Here is a 12,497-nt window from a genome sequence, read left to right as displayed (position 1 = left end):
GGAAGGACGGGGATCTGTCCCACACCTGACGGCGCTGATTGTAGAGAGCAGGAGCACCAGGTACACTCTGGGGAACCTCCGCACTTTTGTAAATTTCCAACACTGCAGGAGCAGACTGGACAGTATGGAGCTAGTATCCTCATAATACAGCACGCTCTTAAAGAACCTCCTTATACATTCAAGTTGCTCCCCGCTGGTCGGGTCGAGCGCAGTACCTTCCAGGTACTGGGGTGATATCTGCCCCCTTTCAATACGTGATGCACAACTCTGGAGCCTGCAGGCAATTGTTTTGAAGCATTCTGCTCAATTAGCCCCTCACTATTAGGGGTCTGAATCATTGTAGCAATATATGCACATTTCAAAGTTGCTTAAGGACTATTATAATTGGTACCTGAGATAACCAGTGTAGTTTCCATTTTATTTATATGTATCGTTATACATTGGTTCATTTGTATCTTATTTTTGATTATGGATCTTGCAAGATCACATGTGTGATTGTTTTTTAATATATGATTAAATACTATAGATTATTATTAATTTGTGTATTGACTTGTGTATATAACTGATATCCTTCAATTTTTACGACTGCTTGTGTTTATTCAAAATTTCTCTTTTATGAGACTGGCTACCTCATTCAGTCGTTTAAGATTGTAGGGTTTTTTAAACTCACCTAGGTCATTATTCTTTAACACAGAAACATACACAATGCCATGAGATACGTGCATGTTTCTGTGTGTACATATAAAAATACTTAAAAAAAACAAACACCAAATGACGTGCACCCCCCTCCCAATAAGTATAACCAGCCCCGGCTTTGTAGAGCCTGTGCTGGTTTTTAAAATACAGGAGACAAAATGTGTAGGGGGCCCCTGTATTTTAAGAACCAGCTCCGGGCTATGTAAAGCCTGTCCTGGTTCTAAGAATACAGGGGATAAAAATGCGTAGGGGTCTGCTGTATTTTAAATACCAGCACAGGGATTTTCTGATCCAGTCCTGGTTGTGGAAATACAGAGGACAAAATGAGTAGGGGGTCTCCTGTATTTTCCATAACCAGCACGGGACTCTTTCTAGCGGGGGATAATGCCACAGCCAGGAAAACCCTTTCACCAGGTCCCCCGGCCAAAGCATTACCCCCTGACCGCTAGTCAGCCCAGGTATCCCTGGGGAGGTGGGGACCCCCAATAAAGGGGTCCCCCTCTCCAGGGCCAGCAAGGCCTGGGCTAATAGCCCAGGGCTACCCCTGGGGCGGTGGGTACCGGGTTGATAGTGTAAATGTGGTGTAAAAAATAGAAGTGAAAATATTGTCTTTTGCAATAACACTACAGATCCCAGCAAGCATTCCCCACATGCTGGTACTTGGAGAACCACAAGAACCAGCATGCGGAGCATTATGGGCACGCTGCTACCTGTAGTTCTACTGCAAAAGAAATATTAAAACAAACACAGTACACACACTGTGATAGTATAATTTAATTTAAGCATACAGTACATGCACACTCACATACACACTCACTATCACATATACTGTACCTAGTATCCCTGTGGCCAATCACACCCACTTCTCCAAGTAGCATCCAAGGATACCTGAAAAAAATCCATACTCACCTCATCCTATGCGTGGATTACGTCCTCTTTGGACCATGTAGGCATCCAGGGGGTTAAAAAAAAAACGCCAAGTCCCGATGCATTACAAACAGGAGGAAGGGTATGTTTACACATAGCCTTCCTCTGCGCGAATGACTCGGACCCATGTGTGCCCAGTCATTGCAGGAGCCACCAGCCAATCAGGAGCCGTAGGAGCTGGCCTCTGATTGGCTGTGCGCGGTCAGCCTGTCTCCCCCATAGCCAATGATGTACAGGGATACTAGGTAAGTATGTGTGATAGTGAGTATTTAAGTGTGCATGTATGTTTAAATAAAATTATACTATCACGGTGTGTGTACTGTGTTTATTTTAATAAAATATATAAAGCTATGTAAATAGCTATATATATATGTATTGTTTTCTCATATGCATTTTTTATTCAAATACATTGATATAATGAACAAAAAACAATTTCAAATATATTGTAATAGTAGAATTACAGATTGTATGCACTTTAGGTGGACCTAGACACCAATGGTAAAGGGACACATAAAACATTGCGAAATTGGGGGTGAATCAGAGGTAAACGCAGTGGAAGTACTGGCTGCGACTTTTGTTGCAGCCTCTACTGCATCTTTAGGTGAATGTTGGGGCTGATGGGAGTCATATTGACACACCCACTGGCAGCGGAGCGAATCCGCCAGTGTACGTACAAAGACGCACTATCAGCAGATCATCGGCTACACAATCGGACATTGCACCTGCCTACGCCAGCCTCAGAATGTTCCGAGGGACCGTGGCAACCGGTTTCAGTGGAACAGCCAACACCAACATGTCTGCGACACCCCCCCGCCTGTTTGCCACCCAGTTCCCACCCTGAAATGCCCATCAAAATTGCTTGGATATCCATGCAATTTTGAATCTGCGTGCCCCGGCAGATATCATAGGGACGCATGCACAGTGTATCTTGGACACGTGCAGAGGGAAGCGTACAATGCTTTTCCTGCATCCAACTCAGAATCATCCCCATAATGTCACTCATACATTTGGTGACCCTATGGTGCCCCCGCATGATGTGCCAGCCGTTTGCTAAAGGAGAGACAGCGAGAAGCTTCTTATATTAGAAGCTGAAGGCTGCTGCTCCCCCCAAATTTCATGGTTACACTGGGAGTGTGGTGCGTGGCTATAAACGCACATCCAAGTGTCACAATTCCGATCCAAGTCACAATTGATGGCGCCCTCACAAGGTTCCAGCTATGGTGAGCTGGCGGAGAAACAGTATTGGGGAAGCAGTGGGGCAGCTTTTATTGGGAGAGGTGGTACCATGCTTATATCATGCTTGATGTTGTCCATGGCACATTTTCTCTCTCTCTAGGAGCCTCATTTATCAAGGATCGCTTTTGCAATGTGATCAGGGCATGCCAGTAACGCCCCTGATCGCATTGCAAAAAGCTAACCTATTTGCTGGATGTATTATCTGGGACATGCAGGGAGACGGGTTCCGAAAGGAGCCTGTCCCTGCGATGTCTCCGGAGGGCAGTCGGGGCTGCTGTGCATGCACACTCCCGCAGACTGCACATGAGCGGCTCTCATTGCCGGCGGAGGGTTCCGTGAGATCCCTCCGCTGGCTAATTATGTGGTAACTTGCCATAGACTACAATGGCTAACGCTATCTTCAGATGGCGTTAGCTGCTGGGGGCAATATCACTGATACATTTGGCAGCATCGCATCCCCCATAGAAATCTATGGGGGAGGCGGCTGCCAGCGGCACTGGAGGGATCGCAGCAGGTATTGGATATACCTGCTGCGGTCCCTCCTTCATACATCCGGGGGATACTTAGTATTTGAGATAAACCCCCGAAAACAGGTGTTTTCGGGGAATTTACCTCAAATTCACTTTGATAAATGGGCCCCTAGAATAGATGTTATCTCTGGCTCTGCCTGTTTTTTTTTCTCTCTCTCTCTGTTCAGCACTTACAGCATTCTTTTTCTCCTCCTCTTTCACCCCTATTATGGTATCTCTATCACCCCTACTCTATTTCTCTTATTAGCACTTGATGCTATTATTCTTATTCTTAGCATTACCTTTTTTCTTTTCATCTTTACTATTGTACTTTTTAGGACATCCTCACCTTTTTTAATCTATAGTGGGGTTTTTTCTACTCTGTATGTCAGGGGTGGGGAACCTCCGGCCCACGGGCCGTATACGTCCCGCAAGGTGAAATCATCCGGCCCGGCCGGCTGTCTGCGGCAGCAGCAGAATCAGCGTAGTGTAGCAGCTGTCAGCGGCGGCAGGTAGCGCAGCGGGAGAGCGGGGATGTCAGGATTGTCATCAGCGGCAGGTAGCGCAGCGGGGGAGAGCGGCGGCTGGTAGCCAATGACAGCCCTGACACACCCCTTCCCCCCGCTGCGCTATCAGCGGTGGCAGATAGCACAGCGGGGGGAGGGTGTGTGTGTCAGGGCTGTCATCGGCTATCAGCAGCGGGAGGTAGCGCAGCGGTGGAGGGTGTCGGCTGTCATCGGGCGGATTAGTGCAGGGGCTCTCTCCTATCAGCGGCGGCAGGTAGCACAGGGGGGGGATCAGGGTGTCAGTGCTGTCATTGAGTGGCATGCAGGGCTCTCTCCCCATCAGCGGCGACAGGCAGGCAGCGCACAAGAGGGGGGGGGAATCAGGGCTGTCATATGGCTGCCATTGAGTTGGTTAGTGCAGGGTCTCACCCTAACAGTGCGGGCAAGCAGGCAGTGGTGGTACAGCAGGGGGTGTGTACAGTCAGTGCTGTCATCAGGCTGGTTAGGACTGAGAGGACCCCAGGGCTGCCTGCTTGCCCCTCCAGACTCTGCCTGGCAACATACCAAAGAGAAGCAGTTACTTACAGCCATCGCATTAAGGGTGAGTTAATAACGTTTTTAACCAAATATAGGAGGCAAATTTTAAGTTAATAATTTTGTATGGCCCCCGAATGATTTTCTAAAAATCAAAATGGCCCTTGGCAGAAAAAAGGTTCCCAACCCCTGCTGTATGTGGCCTGTGCATCCCTTTGCGACTTTTTCCTTTCTTCTATACTGTTATACATTTTTGGTTGTGGATGTTGTGATGTTGTTATTGGTTAATTTTCACCAGTGTCTGTGTTTTCATCATGAGATGGTCGTGATAAGTAATTATGGGAAATAACAGAAGTGTTCGGAAACTTATGATGTGTGTGTGAGCATGTGGTAGGGAGTATAGATTGTAAGCTCCATTGGGGTAGGGACCGATGTGAATGGCCAGATATTCTGTGTAAAGCGCTGCGGAATATGTGTGCACTATATAAATAACGGGCAATAAATAAATAAATGGCGAAGCCATCTCCATTTCGGGAAACAGAGGCTGTCACCGCCCCCTCCCCACCCATAGATGGCAGCACCGTCAGAGTCTACTGCCAAACTATGTGATCATGCAGATCCTTAGTGCACATGTGCAGTATGGCTCCGGCGCAGGCGCATATTCCCGATCATCGGGAATGTGACACACCTGTCATAAGAGCCTTTACAAATATACATTCCCGCATGCACATCCATACACAGCTACTGCTCATCCCCTGTGTTGCTAGTGCAGTGAGCGATCAGTGTGTCGCGGCCTCGCGCTGTGACTTGTGCCCTCCTGCAGAGTTGGCTGCTGCAGCACAGCACACAGACACGAGACCCTGTTGCCACACGCACATGCGCACAACGAAAGGACAGGCTGGTTAATGGATCGTAGAAGCACATAGTGAGGCAGCCAGACTGAAGCAGTTGATTTTTTAGCAATGGCCGCTTCCTTAAAATCATTTGTGCGGGGGCTCCGCATCTTCAGCTGCTCTCATCCGTCTCTGCTAGGCTGCAGGGGCTTACTGACCCGTCCTCCATTTAGTCCTGTTTCCGGGAACCCATCTGATGTGGAGAGTGATGTAGAGTCGGAGGAGAATGAGGAGCAGGCTATAATGAGGTGATGATGAGCTACATTCCTAGTCTATTTGCTTGTAGTAATGTGGTCATTGCCTGCTAATAGTCTCCGTAATGATACTCACCCACCAATCCCCTGTGTGCTACTTGCCCATCAATACAGTTGCATCTGTAGTGTGGAATCCTGATACCAGGGGCAAACGCAGGACTCGCACACAAACACACACACACTCTTTGTAGTCGGCATCCCGGTGTGCGGGATGCCGACGGTCCAAATACTGCCACCGAAATCACGACAGGTTGGGATCCTGACCATCGGCATCCCGAAGATAAGTATCGGAGTGTTAGCGTTAGCTAGTGGGGTTTGACATTAGGGGGGGGATTAGGATGCCTACTGTGTAGATGGTGTACACCAGTGGTCTCCATCCTGTAACTCACGGTTTTCATTTTGGTAGCTCACCTTGCTGCAGTATTGCTGAGTAAACTAGGAAGAAGTGACCTCTGGCGCATACTCCCCCGTGGTGTTGACGCCATAGGTGGAGCCACAGGGAAGCCTGTCAAATGATTGCTGCAGCTGTGCTTCCATGTGGTTCCACCCACGGCGTCTACACTATGGCAGAGCGAGTGACTCCCACCCAGCCCTGCCTATACAGTATCTTTTGCTCCTCTACCGCACGTTCCTCCTTGGAGCTGGTAATTAACAGTGAACTGTGCATACATTTTATTTACAAACTACAACAATATCATTGTAATAATTAAATGCATTGTTGTTTTCTATTAAACATATTTTTATTTTAATTTTCATTAAATGACCTTCAATTTTTCAAATAGTCAGATTTGTTTTTTACAATTTTAGTAGCTTTTCAGGAAGTTTAATTTTACTAAAGTAGCTCACACCTCAATTAAGGTTGGCGACCACTGGTGTACACTGTGCCTCCTGAATAATGGTCCACAATTCCCTACTATTCCCGGTGGTGGTACCCTGCTATTAATGGCATGTTGAACTGCATTCCCCATGCGTGTTATTGGGTTCAAATACGGCAAACGATTTATGGACAACTCATAATGCCAAACTCAGAGGAATGCTCCTCCAACCAAAATCTGGTGGCTACATGAAAGGACCAGCTCTCGTCTGAGTGAATGTATGACATGAACGGGTGCAAATGATCTACAAGAATGGTTACGTACTGTCTGCCGGACAGTGATGCCTGCAAATGTATCAGGGGTCCTAATGGGTTCCAGCTGAAAACCCCATACCAGAGCCACTGCCGCCCTGGACTGTGTCATGTTGGTATGCAGGACTTTTTACGTGTGTGGGGGAAACCCCACAAGACATTCATCCATCTGCCAGAAACAGTTGGAACCTCGACCCGTGATTCCAGGCTTCACGTTTCCAGTCATCAGTGGTGGTGTTTACGAGCCCAGGCAATGCACAGAGCAGTGAGCCGTAGGGTCAACAATGGGTCCTGAGCGGGCCATTGGCTCCCATACCCCATAGGATAAAGAGAACACTGCACTGTTGTAATGCTGGGGCCATAATTAACATCATCATTCTATTTTGCTATTATCTGTAGCAATGTTGCATGTAGGTCAGATGTTACAATGCGTGCTAACTAACCCGTCCAGAGTTTTTTGACGGTCACATCGGTGTCGCACGCTGGATGTTTTTCCTGATGTTGTGTCATCGTGGTATAACCTTGCAATTGTTAGATATAAAAATCCAAATTTCATGTTGATTTCGAAGAATGGTAGTGACCCATCTCTCTTTCATTTGCGGTGAAGGCAAATTATACGACAATGGACTTCAGGGACATCTGCCAATATACTTATTATTATTATTATTATTATTATTATTATTATTATTATCCTTTATTTATATGATGCCACAAGTGTTCTACAGCGTCTTACAAAGTACATAAACAAATAATTTGACAACCGACTTACAGTACAAAATAGTACAAGGACATGGATAATATGCATTGCTACATTAGTGACCATAACACCTAGATATGCAACACAGCGTAAGCAACCAAGTGTTAGGTGCCCTGGTGGGGGGTAAGAAGTAGGTGAAAGTAAAGTAAGGAGAAGCACACGAGGGTAGAGGCCCTGCTCGTAAGAGCTTACATTCTAAAGGGGAGGGGCAGACAAACAGGTGTGACACAGATGTGGTAAACAGGGAGGAAGGAGCATTACTTAAGCTGCATAAACACGGTACGATCTGCACAACCAACGATATCCCTTGAACTTTTCTGAAGTGCAGGACAAACGATATTGGGTGTACACACTGAAAAATATCTGACAGATATCTTTCGGTGAAGTCATCCTGCGACATCTCTGAACATGCAAATCATGATGAAATCATCCAAGTTGGCCTGCATGTACGGACGACCATAGATTTCGTTATCGTCCATGCGGGAACGTGCATCGTTGGTCGTTCACTGCATAAAATGAACGATTTATTGCTGAACGATATTGTTATCATTCATAAATATCGTATCGTGTGTACGCACCATTACTTCAAATGCAGAAGATACAATTTAAACATTTAATGCAGGGGTTGGTGGCATGTACAGGGTAAAGAAGCGCCTGTATAAGTTTTCATGGCACATTAGTGTGTATGTGTCCGTCTTTTTTATATATATATATATATTTTGACATCCCTCGTTTTGTCATGTTAGTAAGAGACGCAGTTAAAGAGAAGTGCCAGGGCAACTAAAATAAAACACATCATAGACTGCAATATAAAAAAAATTAACAGTGTCACAATATGTACATGGCATAACACCAACATAAATTGGCACAATGGTTGCTCATCTGGTCTGAGATCAGGCAAGGGTAATGCTGGTGAGTTAGTGCCGGTTGTTTCTGTGCTTTTATCATAGCTAATCAAATGTTACTGATTCCCTTTTACATAGAGCACTGAAGAGGCGGCAGAAGGCTATCCTGGTGAAACGAATGAAAAGAGAGATGGAGCCCCCCGGACCACCAGAGAGGCGCCTCACTTGGAATGCAATCGAGCAAATAAAGTAATTAAAAAACAAAAGAAATAGGGACACTAATGTTGTAATGTTTGGAGGCGCACACATCCATTTCAGTTTTTTTGTTTATTCTCTTTATTAAGCATCACAGTGATACAAAATAAGAAAATACAAAAGTATATAGGACAAAAACTGTATTCAATCAGCGATACGTAGTATAACATTTGTCAAAATATTCAGAATAAATTCAATTTACACAGCCAAAGGAGAATACAGAGAAACCACAAGCATCCTGTGCGGTATTATATCACTAGATGCTAAACGTTTGCACTTTAATAGATTTGAAGAATAGGAAATAAGAGGGAAGGGGTGCGAGGGGGGACACTCTATCCCAAAGCACAAGATATACTTCTGGGTAATAACCTGTCAATTGAAGTTCAGTGCGAGAGAATGGTAGAGTAAAAGGCCGGCAGCAATCACAGGGATGAGTTTTAAAAATCAGGCTCCCATTTCCAAGCAAATCGTTTAACTCCCTTCACCATGTGTGACAGTGCTGCCTGTCTGTCAGAATATAGGAGGCCTAACAATTCTGTCTTGGGAACTGAGGGCCTGATTCAGACCCGCTCTCGAGCGCACAGCGCTCGCAAGCGGGTCGATGGTCCCCCGCTGCGCACGCCGGAGCCGGCTTCGGCATGCGCGAGTCCAGGCCAGCGACGGGCGCTCCGTCGCTACGGGTCTCGCACCAAAACAGGGTGGCTGTCGATTATGATTGACATCTCGCCCCGTTTTGGAGGCGGGCAGGGGGGTAGCTTGCCCAATGGAGGCGTTCTGAAAAACGCCTGACGTTTACGGGGCGGCCCCACTGACTTCACGAGTGATGTCAGTGGTGAGCTTCCGGCTCTATTAGAGCCGAAAGCTCACTGGGGCTTGCGGGAACGAGACCCTACCACAAGGGTCTCGTCGCAAGCCCCGATGATCGGGACCATCACCTGGCCGCTCGCAAAAGCTGTCACCCACAGCTGTGCGAGCGGCCAGGAGGCCGAAACCAAAAAAACCCAAAACGCTCTGATTGAGCGAGCGCTCTTCAAGAGCGTCCGGCTCTGAATCAGGCCCTGAGTGTGGGGATCGAGGGTGATATCCCATTGCCATGTAGACCACAGATTAGACCAAAGACTTGTCATTAGGTGTGAGGAGGTCATGGTATAAATAATGAATTCTGTACCTAGTCGAGTGTGAGAAGTACAGTAGAGATTCCAGGCTATCTGATTGAGGTAAAGACCTTAATCATGTGAAGATCCAGTTCTACTTTAATATTAAAGCTTCAGGGTAAGCTTCCAGAATAAAAGCAGAGACTTAAGGGTGTTTGTAATTGTCTTCTAATCGTTAACCAACCTGGTAACCAATCCTCACCTTACTTTCCAACAGACTACACTAGTACTAAACAAAATCATGTGCAGAAAATGAACAAAATTAATTTAGTTAAGAAAATGTCAGCTTACTGTACAGTTCATTGGAGATATCATTAGCTGTGAGAATTAGAATCACTCTTTGTGGCCGTCATAGTTTTGGTGTGCACATTTGAACTGTTATTGTTTGTTTAAAGATTTTTATAGTTTTCTAGAAATTAAATGTTTGACTTTTGTTTTATAGATGGATTTAGTTTGGTTCTGGTAAGATCTGGTCACCTTCTCATAAGAAGTTTATCCATCTAGCTCTTGTATCTGTTTTGTAGCTAAAGTGAACCCTGCTGTCACTGATCCGTTCAGCTATGCTCTGGTTGACTTATCTTTCCTAGTGGCATCTCGCTTTTATTGTTTTCTACACAGCAAAAGAGTATTGGATCTAGAGCATGTGACTTGTTGCCATGGGTTATAATGTATTAGATCCACTCATTAACTATTTCCTGAGCATTAACAGTCTTGCTCATGGTGAATTGGTAGTTGCTGTTTACTGGGAAGAACTGCAGGTTAGAAACAGCCAAGAAATCCAGAATCCAGACTGTCTATAAGGGCAGTAACGGGTGGTCATGGAAAGCTTGAATCAGATAACGTTTTTGCTTTACAGGTTTTAATTTGTGAATATATCAATTGTTAATGCATATGTTGTCTCTGTTTCTGATACTGGGGCTTATTCATCATTTTTCTGTTTGTTTTTTTTCCCCCTTTTTTTTGGCAGGTATCTGAGACAGGAACTCCCTGAGGAATGGACATTGCCACGATTGGCTGTGGGTTTTAATGTTAGTACTGATGTCATAAGGAGAGTACTGAAGTCGAAATTTATACCACCAGAGGCACGGAAAATAAAGCAGGATATCTCTGTTTCCAGACTTCTAGGGCAAAGCTCTACAGGCTCAAGAAATGAACACTTACAGCTAAGGTCCCCTGCTAAAGATCCAGCACAACAGCTATTGCCATTTGGGGAGGATGAGAGGCAGCTGCTGGTCAGCCAATCATCCCAAGTTCTGCCTCCTCCAAAGACATCAGACTCTTCTCTGGTAGTTTTGAGGTCAGGGAGTCCACAAAGGAATGTGCCAAAATCTCTAGTCCAAACACAAGAGTCACAAAATGCTATGCTAAGAGTCATCACTGCTGTGTCTGATGTGAGTCTGAACACAAGCAGTATGGCAGAACCTGTCCAGAGTGCACCAGCGAAACAAGACCAGATCGTGCTGAATGAGAAGTGGGACGGTGAAGTATTAAGTGATAATGAACTGGAAGAATTGGCAAACAGTGGCCTTCACAACAGCATGAAAGTTGAACAAAAAGGGAGAGAGTTTTTTGACATTAATGGGAATTTTCTTTACCGTATTTGAGTTGTAACATTTAATATAAAGATATATATATATATATATATATATATATATATATATATATATATATATATGTGTGTATGTGTGTGTTACTGCTTTATTAAATGGAGATATGACAAATGGCTTATTTTGATAAACCTCTATTAATTAAATACTATATTCTGCTGTTCTATTGTCCATGAGTTTTTCACTCCATGGGTGGCGGGACTTTTTTTTTTTCACACATATCAGTTCTTTATGTAATTAGCGTGTAGCCACAACCATCAGGAAGATTGAGCACATTTACATGATTCACTTATACTCGGCCTTTATAAGGTAACCTGCCCCTACTTCCACATTGCAGCAGATGGTTTTTTATCTTACTGGCCCAGGTGGGGGTCTCATATCCTTTCTGACATCCGGCGTCTTTTTAATTTTTCTGTAGTGCCAAACTTGATGGTTGGCCCAGGCTGGTAATATGTACCAGCTTATGTTGCCATTTGTGTGATGATGCATGACAGTTACCTGCCAGTAGGCATCATCAAATGCCAGGAAATTTTATCCAAGCTTGCAAACTGATGTTTATGAAATTTCTGGCTCCCAACTTTAGGAGGAATTTGTCAAGGCCTGTAATATGTCTATGAAAAGCAAATGTGTCTGCTGCGCACCTATCATCCTCAGGCATACAACCTTCTCTGGCTTGTTATAGCCCAGTGTTGGCTAACCTTGACACTCCAGCTGTTATGGAACTACATAACCCAGCATGCACTGCTACAGTTTTGCTATTAGGGCATGCTAAAACTGTGGCAGGGCATGCTGGGATATATAGTTCCACAACAGCTGGAGTGTCAAGGTTAGCCAACACTGTTATAGCAACTTTGATTTTCCTCTATTTATTACAATGATTCAAGATTGACCATGAATATTCAAGGCTGAGAAGAGTGCCTGCAACAGGGTTCTGCTTAAATACGTAATTGTAAGGAAGTAATTTTAGATGTGTAATGATAAATACTGAAGAAAACCCTGAGGTTTTACATTCGGACAGAAAAGTGAAATCGCCTCAATGGTTATACGGACCACTGCAATGCAATGATCTGATCTCTTTTGTTTATGGTTGTTTGACACAGTTATCTTCCACTGAATTCATATAAATGTTCATATGCAGCTATAGTCTTCTGTGTGTACAAGCTCTATCAGACCTTTCAGTATATTCTACAACTTGCTT

At 44.9% G+C, this 12,497-nt stretch overlaps 1 protein-coding gene across 1 annotated transcript; it reads left to right on the top strand.

Moving 5' to 3' along the window:
* The first annotated feature begins 5,095 nt into the window (after positions 1–5,095).
* NGRN (neugrin, neurite outgrowth associated) lies at positions 5,096–11,460 on the top strand. Its single transcript, XM_088473013.1, has 3 exons — positions 5,096–5,549; positions 8,422–8,532; positions 10,660–11,460. Exons 1-3 carry the CDS (start codon positions 5,371–5,373, stop codon positions 11,294–11,296), a joined length of 927 nt encoding a protein of 308 aa, XP_088329139.1. The 5' UTR covers positions 5,096–5,370; the 3' UTR covers positions 11,297–11,460.
* The last annotated feature ends 1,037 nt before the right edge of the window (positions 11,461–12,497 follow it).

The sequence above is a fragment of the Taudactylus pleione genome, unplaced genomic scaffold, assembly GCF_031769625.1.
Source record: "Taudactylus pleione unplaced genomic scaffold, aTauple2 ptg000129l, whole genome shotgun sequence".
Classification (NCBI taxonomy): domain Eukaryota; kingdom Metazoa; phylum Chordata; class Amphibia; order Anura; family Myobatrachidae; genus Taudactylus; species Taudactylus pleione.
The sequence above is the reverse complement of the archived record's forward strand: the minus strand, read 5'-3'. Positions and strand labels throughout refer to the sequence as shown.